This window comes from Anabrus simplex, chromosome 1 (assembly GCF_040414725.1).
Source record: "Anabrus simplex isolate iqAnaSimp1 chromosome 1, ASM4041472v1, whole genome shotgun sequence".
NCBI lineage: Eukaryota > Metazoa > Arthropoda > Insecta > Orthoptera > Tettigoniidae > Anabrus > Anabrus simplex.
In genome coordinates, this window is record NC_090265.1 from 262,958,339 (window position 1) to 262,973,920 (window position 15,582).

A 15,582-nucleotide genomic window follows, 5' to 3' on the forward strand; every position below is an offset into this window, starting at 1 on the left:
AGGGGTACCTTGACAGGATTGGAAGAAAGGAGAGGAGATTTACCCAGAATCTTCCAGGCGTCGAATGGGCAAGGTCTTTCTTAAAGAAGCACTCCAGCATTCTCTCCGTTCGTCTCTCAGAGAACATTAAGAGAGCTCGTGCGGAGGTTAGCTCGGAGTGCGTGCACGAATTTTTCGTTAACGTGCAACCCACTCTGGAAAACATTCCACCGGAAAATGTCAAACTATTATGAAACCAACTTAAGTGACGACCCTGGGAAGAAACACGTGATTGTTAGGAGAGGGATTAAGCATGCGGAGAGAGTAATGGACTTCTCCAAGACAAGTATTTCTATCATGATGTGTGCAAGTGGGGATGGAAAACTACTGCCCCCGTACGTTTTGTACAAGTCTGAGCATCTGTGGGATACCTGGCAAGAAGGTGGCCCTCCTGGCACCCGATACAACAGGAACAAAAGTGGATGGTTCGATCTACCGATTTTTGAAGGCTGGTTCTTAACGGTGGCACTGCCGTATTTGAAACAGCTGGATGGACCAAAAGTCATGATCGGGGACAATTTATCGAGCCATGTGTCTCTCTCAGTTGTTCAAGAATGTGAAAAGCACAACATTTCTTTTATCCTTCTCCCACCAAATAGCACACATATTTTACAACCTTTAGACGTGTTTATTTGGGCCACTTAAGAAAGCCTGGAGGGATGTGCTGACGAACTGGAAGAAGTGTACACGTGGGCCTATATCTAGAGATGCTTTCCCATCTCTTCTGAAGGAGACGCTAGATAAGATAGAGGCGCGAAAAGCAGATAATATCAGAAGTGGCTTCCGCAGCACTGGATTAATTCCTCTTGACCCCCAGAGAGTCCTTAAAAGGTTTCCAGAAACATCAGATTCAAATGCAAAGGAATCGTCTTGGTTATCCACTTTCGAGACAGTACTATCGCAAGCTCGTTACGGCTCTGGTTCTACCGCATCATCTCGCCGTCGTAAACTGAATGTTCCTCCGGGAAAATCTATCGTGGGTGGTCACTTACGTGACAGTGAAACTGCTGTAAAAAATCAGGAAGAAGTTCCACAGTTATCAGATGACCAACCATGCAGTTCCACACTTGGACTAGAAAGTTTCGTCGTAGTGAACTACGATTACGTGTCTGGGAGCAAGAAACAAACTAGGCAATATGTTGGTGTGACGGTCAACATAGGAGCTCAGGACGTCGTCGTAAAATTCCTACGGTCACACAGGGGAAGCAAGAAAATATTTGTGTTTTCGAGTGTCGAGGATAAGGACACAGTTCTGAAGGACCAGATTGCCAAAATTCTACCGGCACCAAAAGAGAAAAGGGGAATATTCACCTTTGATACAGACGTGTAAATAATCCACACGAATGACTAAATTGAATAGAAAGTAAACTATACTGTATTTTGCGGCAAAGTTTTGCTTGTTTTGTTATGTAAATAAGGAATAATTCTGCTATATCATGCACATATATTTTTTCGCAAATAACTGTCCGAAATAACCCCATACATGAGGTAATCGCGGACGGTAACTTAAAAACACTGCCTGTCCGAATTTACCCCAACATATGGTGTAACTTCGGACACATTTTAATATTTTTTAAAACACGACGATGTGCGTTCTCGTGTTTCTTCCGGTGTTCATTTTATCTCTTAGATATGTACCTAGACGTAGAAATTAAAATAATATAAATTAAATTCGTTAATAAGGACCATAACCAAAAAAATCGCTAAAAGTGTCCGAAATTACCCCAAATGACAGTAATATTTTTCTCAACCAGCCAGACAAATTGGCAATAGCTGAGCACGCTCTATCATCAGGTCATGATGTCATGTTCCAAGATGCTCGAGCTCTTACCCACACTAGACATTACAGGTCCAGGATTATATGGAAAGCTGTAGAAATACGTCTGCGTCATCAAAAGAAAATCTCGAATGTCCATGAGAAAGGCTTCTTACATAATGACTTGAAATTTAGACGTTAGCACAGAAGTGGAAATGGTACGTTCATTCGTCACCAGATGGCTCCCCGGACGTGACACAGCGCTAGCGTTCAAAGCGGAAGCTGACCGAACCATCAGAAATCAGTCTAAGAGGGTCAGACGTGTACGTGATGACACTGACAGGTGTATGGCATTGACACAAGCCTGGAATGAAACATCTGGTGATGAGGAATGTACGAATTTGGAAAACACTGAGACGAAATAACAATAGTAAAGGGACAGGGAAGGGAACTACCTATTTAAATCCTTAATGGCTGGCAACCATTAATTGATAGCCAGTGTCCCTGTTGATTAAAACTGCTTCGTAATCACTTATGCCATCTATCACTTCAGTTTTTCTGTACAGTTCATCTGCTTTTTTCAGCATAACATAGATTATATTCTTCACTCTAGTTGGTTACATCACTTTCTGATTCAGCTGACTTCCAGATTAACACATACCATTTGTTGGTCATCCCAATCAACATTTGGTAAATTGAGATAATCTGCTACAATCACGCTCCTTTCTATGTTGTTCCGCACATGGCTGATTATCCTTCCCAGTTAACATTTGGTAAATTGAGCTTGTCCGTTATAACCACATTCCTTTCTGTGTAGATCCCAACATAGCTCATTATCTTTTCAAATAATTCTTCATCAGTGTCTGCATCATTCCTTCCAAATATGTACATGCCAAAAACGTCAAGTTGTCGAATATATTCAGAAACGAGCCTTACCACTGTCGGCAGCCCTGAAGATGGTTTTCCATGGTTTTTCATTTTCACACCAGGCAAATGTTGGGGCTGTACCTTAATTAAGGCCACGGCCGCTTCCTTCCAACACCTAGCCCCATCGTCATCAGACCAATCCGTGTCGGTCTGGCATAAAACCAATTGCACAAAGAAAAGGATGAGCATTACGCCGAGAATTTCATGTTTTAAGTTCTTAACTTTTCCATAGGATATGAATTCTTTCACTAAAATGAATTAACTTACTACCTCCCCCATCAAATCTATCCTATCCCTACGATAAATACTCCAGTTCCTGGAGAATATTTCCATATCACTTCTTAGCCATAATTCCATCACCCTTGTTATAATGTCTGGTAAATACATATCTGATACGGATACCCTGGAACTGGCAAGCATCGATGAAATGGCGATTTACCCATTTTTTCATATTTTTCCTTCTTCATTTAGAGCACTGTCCTGCTAACAGATGGCATGACATGTTTAAAGGTGCCTCTTACTCATTTTCATCCATAGAAACAATCTCCTTGTATAAATTTCCTTAGGAAAGAAATGAGACTCTCTGCTATACGAACCGAAACATATCTTGTAATGGCATGTATAGTACCGTACTAAAAAGTTTATGAACGCGTCCACCAAATCCAAATTTTGAAATTCCCCTGCTTTCCAGACATAACCAGTTTTTTTCCCTGACACACAATGACAAAAAAATAAAATTATAAAGGAAGTTTCCAGCTATGACAGTAATATTAGAACACATTTTGAAAGCTTAACATCCAAAAAATAAATGGCAATTAATGTGCATGTTAAATTTCAAAACTTGGAAGTTGACTTTAGTCTAATTAAATTCACTTTAAGATTTAAAAAAAAAAAATATTACCACTATTGCTTCAGCGAAGAAATTTCTTCATCTATAGCCACCAACGACTGTCGAGCTTTGCCATCACCCTCCACTTCTTTTCTTCTAATTCTTTCAGCAACAAAGTGGCCTTAATACCCTGGCCGCAAACACAAATTGTCCTCTGCCTACCACAGCTACCAAAACAAACTATCACATATGACTCCACTGGTTCTGCTTCTTCTTCTACCATTAAAAAAAGGTTCACCAGAGGCGAGATGTCCACAGAATTATCTTTCAAGAGAGCAAGTAACTAAAGCTGAGATTATATGGTGCTGCATGCGTACTGTCATGCAACACCATTCTTTACGTGCCAGTGAAGCTAGTGTACGTTTGTTCACAGTAATGTTTCCAGACTCTGAAATTGCTTCGAAAGTTCAACTGCACAGAACGAAAGTTGCATATACAATCACTCACGGTTTGGCTCCCTATTTTCACAAATAAGTTCTTGAGATGTGCAGTAAGTGCACACATTTCGCCGTTGGTTCTGATGAGTCACTGAATAAGTTCCTCAGATGAACCAAATGGATTTTGTAGTTTGTTGTTTCAATACTCATACTAATAAGGTACGCACTTCTTATTTTGATTCAGTGTTTCTTGGTCACTCTACCTTCTAGGATTTGTTAAATGGTTTTTTGCAAGCACTGCAAGAACTCAATCTAAAAAAACTCTTACGAATTTCAATGGATGGTCCAAATGTTAATAAAAAGTTCCTTCAGGATATCAGTAATTTAATTAATGATGAACCAGATACTCCTACTTTGGTGAACATTGGACCTTGTGGCTTGCATACTGTGCACAATTCATATAAAATGCCAGTAAAAGAAACCCAGTGGAATATTGCAGTTTCTTCGTGCTCTTCACTTCTTGTTTTGTCCGACTCGTTGGATGAATGGTCAGAGTACCGGCCTTCGGTTCAGAGGGTCCTGGGTTCGATTCCTGTCCGGGTCGGGGATTTTAACCTTAATTGGTTAATTCCAGTGGCGGGGGGGCTGGGTGTTTGTGCTGTCCCCAACATCCCTGCAACTCACACACCACCCATGACACTATCCTCCACCACAATAACATGCAGTTACCTACGCATGGGATATGCCGCCCACCTTCATCGGAGGGTCTGCCTTACAAGGGTTGTACCATGCTAGAAAAAGTCTCGCATTATTATTATTATTTCTTGTTTTGCTATGTTCCTGCAAGACGTGCTGATTATACACATTATTCAGATTCAAACGTATTGAAATATTGTGCTATAAGATGACTTGAAAATTTGAGTCATTGAATGTGCTATAGATATCCTACTTAATGTTGACAAATATGTGGAAGGAAAAAACAGATCAAGAGCACGGTGCCAATTTTTGCCAAGTCACATTCTTGCAGCTTGACTTTCACGAACTATACTGAGGTATGGTACACGACCAACTATATACTAACCAACACACGAATGTAAATAAAATTACATCTACAGTGAAGACTATTAAACCTATACCGCACACGCTGAGCCAGGTAGCTTTGTTTTTGCTAGTGGCTTTACATCGCACTGACAAAGATAGGTCTTATGGCGACGATGGGATAGGAAAGGCCTACGAGTTGGAAGGAAGCGGCCATGGCCTTAATTAAGGTACAGCCCCAGCATTTGCCTGGTATGAAAATGGGAAACCACAGAAAACCATCTTCAGGGCTGCCGACAGTGGGATTCGAACCTACTGTCTCCCGGATGCAAGCTCACAGCCGCACGCCTTTAACCGCATGGCCAACTCGCCCGGTGCCAGGTAGCTTAACCACGTGGTGATGTACTGTAGACAATACAGTTGGCAGCCAGGTTTCGAGACTGCACTCAATCTACATAAATCTATATGAATGGTAGATTGGGATTGGCTGGATCAGGACCGAATACATACAATCATGCTTCACAAACTCAAAAACTCCAAACCAACAAACAACTTTCATCTTACAATGTGATGTCACTTTATTTTAAATCTTGATTTGTATTCACAAAATTACACGTAATATTACAAGCTACTAGTTGTGCCTCAAACTTCCGAACACCTACATGAAAGATAGGTTAGAAACTCAACATGGCGCGACCTGAACGGTGTCACGATGCATTACACATTTACATAAGGTTTACCTACATCAGCACATTTAACAATTGTAATGATAGTAATAATAATAATGAGCACTCGAATGAGTATTAAGTTTAAGCGAATTTCACACTTTTCTGCATTCAGTGTTTTTTGTCTGTTTTTACATTTTACGAGGTAGTGACTATCGAACACATCATTACATAGTAAACAAACACAGTCATCCGTTGGGTTGTGGAATTTTGTCCATATGCATATTTCGCTGTGGAAGCCATGTATTTAAGCGATTAGAAAACTGAGAACGCATTATAGGCCTCGGAATTCCCCAATAACACAGAATATTCAATGGTAAGCAGATCAAAACATTGAAAATTTGATCGATCACTTGATCTTCTGCTTGCTATAGGCTATCCATATAGCTATGTTTATTCAGTTTTCTTTAAAATTTATTCCTGGCATAACAGACATGCCCTAGATTAATGTTATAAAAACTGAAAAATGTGCTATTAACGGATAAATACAGTATGTCCATTTTATCTGGCAGAAGAACGAATTTCCAGATTTTTTCTGAATTCCCTGACATTTTCCTGTTTTCCCGTCATTTATCGAATTTCCTGACATTTCCCACTTTTCCATATGGGTGGACACCCTGGTTATTTAATCAAAAATTCCTTAGAGACATTTTTGTTCTAAAAAAATATATTATACACGTTTGAGAAATCTAACTGTTTTGAAAGAAGGCAGTTCGAGTTTAGGGAAAGTTATACCAGTGATGCTCAACTTGCGAATTCCAGCAAGACATAGCAGATGTTTTATATTCAGCAGATCAAACTGACTGTGTTGCTATGCTTACTAAGCTTATTCAAGGTTTTTGATAGGGTGGATCCTGGAATATTACTGATGAAGGTGAGGGCTATTGGACTACACACAAGAGTAACTAAATGAGTGGCTACATTCCTAGACGACAGAACTAAGGGAGGTCCCTCAAGGCAGTTTTGCTGGACCATTATGTTTTCTTATACATAAAAATTACACGAGTAAAGAACTGGAATCACAGATTAGGCTTTTTGAAGATGATGGTATACTGTATAGAGTAATAAACAAGTTAAAGGATTGTGAGCAAGTGAAATACCTCTGGGGCTCAAGCGGCAGTGCACCAGCCTCTCACTGCTGGGTTCTGTAGTTCAAATCCCGATCACTCTGAGATTTGTGCTGGACAAAGTGGAGGTCGAACAGGTTTTTCTCTGAGTAGGCCTACTCTGGTTACCCCGTCATCTTTAATTCCAGCAATTCTCTCCAATACCGTATCATTTTATCTCATCTGTCAGTCATTAATCATTGCTCCAGAGAAGTACGACAGGCTTCATCAGGAGCTGGCCCAATTCCTATCCTCGCCGCTAGATGGGGGCTTCATTAATTTCATTCCTAACCCAGTTGAAACTTGAAACAGGCTGGGGATTTTCATTTTCATTGTGTGCAACTCCAAAACGACCTTGTCAAAATTGTGAGATGGACGGCAGACAATGATTTCACCACGAGGAAAAGTTCCCTCTCTTTTAATTATTGTGTTGATGAAGTGAATATACAGTACCTCATGGGTCTGCTGTAAGTACCTAAGGAAAGATCATTGGGGTTATCACATTGACAATGTCATAAATAAGGGTTACATGTCTCTTCATATTTTGGGGTATTTTGGGGTTGTAGTGAGGATACTGGAGAAATTGCTGAAGATTGGCTGACACCAACTTTCATATCCCTGCCTAAGAGGTTACATTCCGAAAGATGCAATGACTATAAACTTATCATCTGATAAAAACTTTTCTGAGAGTAGTTCATAGTAGAATAAGAAAGAAATGCAAAGAAAATATTGAAGAAACACGGTCTGGATTCTGAAGTGATTTTGGAACTCCCAAAGCTTTTTTCAGGTTAACAGTCCTACAATAATGCCAAGAACACTAGAGAAATAATAAGCATACTACGATATGCAGATTATATAGTGATCCTTAGTGAGAGTATTGAGAACTTACAGCTATTTCTAGACAAGCTGAAAGACACTGGTGAAGAAATAGGCTATAAGCTGACAAAACAAAACTAACGATTTTCAGCAAGATAAAGAAAAAGACTACTACTTTAAACCTTAAACAGCGCTCAATCCAACAAGTAAGCAAGTATAAGTACCTCGGTTGCTGGATTACTGATGCCCAAGGTCCCAATTTGGAAATGAAGACCTATAAGTTTATAGAAATAGCTCAAACCACATTTAACAGAATGTAATGATGCTCTTAATTTACAACTCCAACAGCACATGGAAAAATGCTTTGTGTAATCCACCCTGTTCTATGGTGTCAAGACATGAACCCTGAAAAAAAAGCGCATACACTGCTGTTTGGGGAAAGTGAAACACCAACACCGAGAGTTGTGATCATAATGCAATTTATTCCACAGATTAGGGACATGACACACAAATGATTACAATTACAGACCTGTACATGCACGATGACTGTGGAACTTCAGTACAGCGCAACGTCACCACACGCTGCAATCAGAGCTGCTAGACGTTGTGGCATGAAATTAAACAGTGCCTGAATATGCTGTTGGGTAATACTCTGCCACGCAGTTTGTAGGTGCATCCACAAATGATGAAGAGCGGCTGCAGAAGGACCTGAACGAACAAGTTGCCGACCGACCACATCCCAGACATATTCGATGGGCAACATGTCAGGCGAATGGGCAGGCCAAGGAAGCAGTGGTACCCGCCGTTGCATATTCCTTGTCACATGCGGCAGGACACTGACCTGCTAGAATATGGCGTGTGGAATGGCCTGCAGTAAGGACAGTGCCTCGGGCTGTAAAACCTCCCTGATGTAGCAGCAGCTGTTCAGATTGCCCCCAAGACATAGGAGGCGTGATCACATGTTACAGGCAATGGCGCCCTAAACCATCATACCTGGCGTTTGTCTGCTATGCCGCTCAAAAATACAGTCTGCCAGATTGTGTTCACCACGGTGGCGTCTAATGCGTATGAGGCCATCACTGTAGGATAAGTTGAAACGGGCCTCGTCCAAAAACACTATATTTTGCCACTCAGCACGCCAGTGTCGGCATTAACGTGCCCATTGCAGTCTGCGGGTTTGGTGGTTGCTGGTCAATGGAAGATGACACAATGGCATGCGTGCCACCAGTCCAGCCTTCAGAACACGGCGTTGAACCGTCGATGCAGACATGTCCACACCCGTTGCATTGCTCTAACGTTGAACCAACACTGTGGACGAAAGTGTTCTCTCCGTTATGGCCAAGCGGACAAGATAGTGGACATCTCGCGCTGTGGTCACATTGTGTTATCCAGTACCCTGCCGGCGCTGTGTACGGCCCTCTGCTCTCCATTGATTCCACATACGCCTCACTGTTGAAGCAGCGTGCCCTGTACGAGCTGCAATTATCACGGAACGACAAACCCACTTCCTGGAGCCCAGCCATTCTGCCCCGTTCGAATGCACTCACATGCTAATATTTCACCCTGTGATGTCGGTGAGGCATAGTGGCAATTGGGTACGTTTCCGCTTCGCACGTCGACTCCACAGAGCTTCGCGTAACATTTATCTGGCCGGTCACATACAAGAGGGCACTGTTGGGCATACGTGAATGCTATCTCTTTACAGTTTAAATCACTTATTATGGTTCCGCTGTTCTGCATGTCTTCTGATTTTGGCGTGTTTCAGATCATTACTTCTCAGTGTTTCACTTTCTTCAGACAGCAGTGTAGTTAAGAATTTGGAAGCCTCTGAAATTTGGCTATTAAAAAGAATGTTATAAGTCTCCTAGGTTCAACATATAAGCAACAAAAAAGTTTTAGATCTTGCCTTAGCAACATTAAAGACTGGGCCGGTATAAAGAGCAGTGAACAACTGTACCGTGTTGCAGAAGACCTAAAAGCACTAGACGTGATAATTGCCAATGTCCAGGAGACTGGGCATAGCACACACAAGAAGAAGTAAGAATGTAAAGGAGAGGATATATCAGTGACTGGTAAGATCCCAATTAAGGTATGGTTCCAGTATAAGAGATCCTCACCAGGATTAACTTGCTTGATTTCAGAACTGGAGAAGATCCAAAGGAAAGCAGCACAATTTGTTCTGGGCAATTTCAGACAAATAAGTAGTGTTGTTAAAATGTTACAGCCCTTGGACTGGGAGGATCTGGGAATAAAGAGACTAGCTGCTCAACTAAGTGGTACGCGATGTATATTTCGATTCCCATAGGGAACTTAACATATTTGTCCTGAATGAGTAAATTCATAATTCCAATGAAACTGTTCCACACCCTTGGATTCTGGCTTATGCCAATATCATAGTTGCCAGCAAAAACTGGCAAGAGATATAAGCTTGAACAGTTTTTTAAAATAGGAACAGCCATAATATGAAGATAAAGTTGGAATTCAAGAGGACTAATGAGGGCAAAAATTTGTTCATAGGAAGAGGAATTAGTGATTGAAATAATTTACCAAAGAGAAGTTAACTTCTTTGATATTATTTAAGGAAAGAATAGGCAAATAACTGATAATGATTCTGCTACTAGGGTGACAGCCTTATATGCAGATCAGTGGCAAAACAGCTTGTTTGTTGCTTGTTGTTTAAAGGGGCCTGACATCTAGGTCGTTGGCCCACTGGTAAATGGGGAGTGGACGCTGATGAGGCAACATGTAGGCCTAGTTCTTATCTGCAACTTGCCAGAAACTATTCATCTCAACCAAAGGAGAAAATTTAAATATACACTAACCTGAAGGACATCTCACCCCTTACAAACAACTTCGTAAAACTTTCATTTTCAGATTATTACATCTAGGCATTCGTAAAACGCAAAGGGACTATCGATACAATACATGCCCTAAGCCTTCTAATGAAACAAAACAATGAAAAACAGAACAATGCACTTGGGGTTCTTGAATCTTGAAAAGGCATTCAAATGAATGCCACACAGCTTTATCTGGCGTGCATTTGGGATTCATGGAGTAGGCCTACCAGACGTTTATGTTTAATGGATCCATAACCATTACTGTAATGCTACCAGCCGTATAATGCGCCGCAGGAACCTACGTCCCTTTCATCAGGGATCAGCTTTGTCTCTGCTTCTGTTTATCCTGTGCCTGGACACTATAGCTGCAGAACTACAGACTCCACACCCTTGGATACTGGCTTATGCCAATATCATAGTTGCCAGCAAAAACTGGCAAGTGTTACAACAGTTAATCCAATGCTGAAAAATTTGCCTCAATGAAAACTGTCAGAGAGTTAAATCTGAAGAAGACAATGTACTAGAGAATAAGAGAACACAATGATGGGTTAATTAACACTGATGGCATTGATCTCCCTCAAGCCAGTGATTTTAGGTAAGCCTATTTGGGATCAGTCATCTGTTCGAAATGCAGCACACACTCAGATGCACAGAACAGAGTCAATGCTGCCTGGATGAAGTGGTGCCAGATTATGGAAGATCTTTTTAACCAGAAGATGTCACTGTACATAAAATCAACGATTTACAGAACAATTGTTTGTCCCGTGGCATTGTACGGGAAGCACTGACCTATCACGAAGAAATGTGACTACATGTTATGGAAAAGAAGTTGCTTCAATGGCCAGTGGAACTCGCTAAAGTGGGCCAAGTCAGTAATCAGGTTGTGAGGACGGCATCTGGTGTGGCTCCAGTACCTGAGAAACTGTAAGAGACTTCTCTGAGGTGATATGGCTATGTACTGCACAGCAATGGCACTTCAGCAGTAAACACTGCACTGGAATTCAACCCCAAGTGCTGTCTATCACGTGCCAAGGATTAGGCAATATGCAGAGCAAAATGCAGAGCAGCAGACCTCGCAATGAAACAGGGTAAATACTAAGGAGACAAATACATCTATCCGTTAGTCTTCTGGATGGTATCCTATATCAAGCTTTCTTTCAGCCACCCTTCGGTGTTCTCCCCAGAAAATTTCGTCAGCCAGGTGGCAGGAATGAGTAGCCAGGCGATGAATACTATGTAAAAAATGAATATGATAAATTTCAATTTATTCCCCTCAGGACATTAACAATATCAGACAGGTAAATATTAACTGCAAAATTGAACTATTTTAGTGTTACTATCATGAGCAAGACATAACAGATTAGTTTGAACTTCTCGTGTTCTACTTACCATTCGGTCGCTGTGCAGTGCCATACGGGTTTGCAACGTCATGCGGAATATAATGCTCGCATTATGCTGACAATAATGAAGATTTATCATTGAAATAAACAGCTTTACAGTATTTACGTTTTAATTTTGAGCATGCAATGACTCGAATATGTATTAATATTATATAATATGCACATATACAGGATTATTCACCTAAGATGTTACACGGAAATAACGTCTAAACCATTAAAGATATCTGTATTCTGTTTTTCTATTCTTAACCAGCGAGTGGTCGCTAGCCGAAATGTAACGCGAGTGGTCGCGCATGAGACTTTCTCTCACATTAAAATAAATGACATTTTTCACAGTTATGTGGGGGCGTAAGGCTAAAATTTGCTACTGAAATGCAACGCAAGTTCTACCGTATATATTTTAGATAAATGAAATGAAATGGCGTATATCTTAGTGCCGGGAGTGTCCGAGGATAAGTTCGGCTCGCCAGATGCAGGTCTTTCGATTTGACGTCCGTAGGCGACCTGTGCGTCGTGATGAGGATGAAATGATTATAAAACCGACACATACACCCAGCCCCGCGTCAGCGAAATTAACCAACTAAGGTTAAATTTCCTGACCCTGCCAGGAATCGAACCCAGGACCCCTGTGACCAAACGCCAGCACACTAACCATTTAGCCATGGAGCCGGACATATTTTAGATAAAAATGAAATGATTAGCTGTTTCTTAAAGACACAAATTACTACTTAAAGTAACATATGCAATGTACATAAAAATAACTTCCGTCCTGAAGTTGTAAAAAATAAAATCTCACACATGTATTATATCTAGTTATATTTGCGTACAAAGCAAGGTTTCTGAACAGAATAATATTTTCATAAACAAGAAGTGCTCATAATTCAAATACTAACGCGTACAACAGGAGTAAGTTTCCCGCTCCACTTCAACATTACACCAACATCATTGGTCGCGCGATGAGAGAAACTCTCACGCAGCGTGCACGGACACATAGGAACCTTTGTTCTGACTAGGGGAGGGGGTGCTTACCCTTCAAATGTGAATCGCTCTAATCACGACAGTTATAAACTCAGCTAGAAGAGGGAACAATCACCTCCCCTTCATCACTGTGAAGTAATATCGCAATAAAAAATAATGTGAGAGAAAATCTCATATAGCGACCATTCGCGGGTTAAATGATACCCAGGGACTTGTAAAATAATGTGCTACATATTCTCATGGGGTGATTAATAACCGAGATATTGATACTAACTCCTATTTTTAAATGGAACGGCTCAAATTCATACAGTTGGCCTAAAAGTTCAACTGTGTACAAGTTCAAATATGTAAGTATTTTCAAAATCGGACGGTTACTTCTTGAGATATCAATAAAAACCACATTTGGACTTGTGCGTGCCGCATCAGACAGCATGCAGTCGGGCAAGGACATATTGATGCGCAAGCAGTTTCCTGGGTGTGATTCCAGCCACAGGCATGTAAGCATATCGTACACATGTGATGGGTTTGCAAAGTGCGTATAGCTGGCGAACTCATGACAGGTCAGGGAGGGTTGGTGTTTTTAAAAGGAATAAAATAATTACTTTGACTTCAAAGGAGCATAACAAAAGCTATAATTGTCACTGGTTTGAGTGTACAGTACGTACTACTGTATGAACTGACTGTAAAAACGGCAGGGAGGTGCGCCCATTAAAGATGGGCCTAAGGAGGACATTGCCCTTTATCACACTGAGATTACCTGAAGAAATCGATACAAGCTATCAGTCCAGATAATATGAAAACGGGACCTGGAAGTGTCACAATCCCAACGGACGATTTTCTCCCAATTAAAAAAAAAAATGCTGATTTTTTTCTTCTTCCTAAATCAGTAATTGAATGTTTACTTAAAGCAGAAACATTCCGACAAGACTAAACTCTGAACCCAATGAAGGGCCGGATTTTCACCCAATGAAATCTTGCTCAAATTTTTCTTCCTAGAAGATAATATATCAGTGCTCGATTATTGTATACTTGAAGCAGAAGCCTTCCGACAAGCCTGAACCGAAGGAAGGATCCATGAAAGATTATAGAACACAATAATAGCAAAAACAAAAAAACAAAAAAGCTTTCAACTTCAAACATCTAATAGGAATAAACTGTAGCCCTCATTTTAGTTAAGCTTAAAAAGGGAAAGAAAGAAAATACCAACTCAACCAACAACTATATAAACATAACCGTCTATAACCTGGGAACAAAGTTAACATGAGTAGGCATTTTCAGGCACACAAATCGTCAGTTAGCGCGGTTCCCGTCCCTTCCGTTGGATATACCAAGACCTTTCTACAGAAGAAACTCCAAAACTAAAGCTTCTAAAGTAGAGCAGCAATTACTTGACAGGCTCACGTTTGCTTTGACATGACTGACTGTATGGTGATAAATAACTCGTACATATTCCCACACATTCCGAAATAAACACCGCTATAAATGGGTAACAACTGAACTTTCAAGACACGGCTATCAGGTTCATGAAGAAAACTATAACGCGAAAATGATTCCAAATACAAACCTCACAGAGTCGCATCTGCACAGTGGGATTAAAAACTCTTCCAGAATTGATCGCCCACTGCCGACGTCGTACAGGATCTGCTGGGAACCGGAAGAATTTAAATCCACTATTGCCATTATTCGAACACTTGTAAGCTGCGCACGAAGGCATATTTCAAGCTACACCAGTAGCCTCACAACAACCAACATACACCCTATTCGTAATACAGCACAACAGCTTCACATACAACATACAACCTCCTACGCACAGACGCACAGCGCCCCAACAAAACGGCGCCGAACTCCACTCGCACTGACAAACCGTTGACCGGAGCGCTGAGCAACGCTGCGCAGTTGCGCATTATCGAAGAATTGCAATCGAAAGGCTCTATAATTGGCACGACTGGTATATCATCGACTGTGCAATAATCGATTCATAAAATGATCATTGGGGAACTTCGATCTTAAATTTAATAGGGAAAGGGCACAAATGTGCATAGTATATTTTGAACAGTTTAAAGACATTAACATTAAAAGTTCCACCTTTACAATACTTACAAAGATTTTTATTATTAAAGCAAAGTTATAGGTACATGTTTCGTCCCTCTGCGAGACGTACTCAGCCTGGCGAAGAACGAAAGTTAAATAGTAAAATTAGCATAACAGAATAGGTGTTATATACAAGTCTTTTTTTTTTTCTTTTTGATATTTGCTTTACGTCGCACCGACAGAGATAGGTCTTATGGTGACGATGCGTAGGGAAGGCATAGCAGTGGGAAAGAAGCGACCGAGGCATTAAATAAGGTACAGCCCCAGCATTTGCCTGGTGTGAAAATGGGAAACCACGGATAAACCATCTTCAGGGCTGCCGACAGTAGGATTCGAACCCACTATCTCCAGGATGCAAGCTCATAGCTGCGCGACTCTAATCGCACGGCCAACTCGCCCGGTTATATACAAATCTATCTATCTATCTATCTATCTATCTATATATATATATATATAATAAGAGTTTTGTCTGTATATTGCTCAGAATTTGAAAATAATGGTATTTCTGTATCGGTCATGTCCATAGTAACAAGAAAATGCACTTTTAACTCTTCCGTAATTTCTGTCTGTCTGTACACGCATCACGAGAAAACGGTTGAAGAG

The 15,582-nt window shown here is 40.8% G+C and overlaps 1 protein-coding gene across 2 annotated transcripts in view; it reads right to left on the reverse strand.

Moving 5' to 3' along the window:
* LOC136864748 (uncharacterized) overlaps positions 1-14,777 on the reverse strand; it is a 114,368-nt gene extending 99,591 nt beyond the window's left edge. For both annotated transcript variants that reach the window (XM_067142115.2, XM_068226113.1), the window contains exon 1: positions 14,453-14,777. In XM_067142115.2, coding sequence (XP_066998216.2) covers positions 14,453-14,602 — 150 coding nt within the window. In that variant the 5' untranslated portion in view covers positions 14,603-14,777. The remainder of the gene's footprint in view (positions 1-14,452) is intronic.
* Between the last annotated feature and the right edge of the window lie 805 nt (positions 14,778-15,582).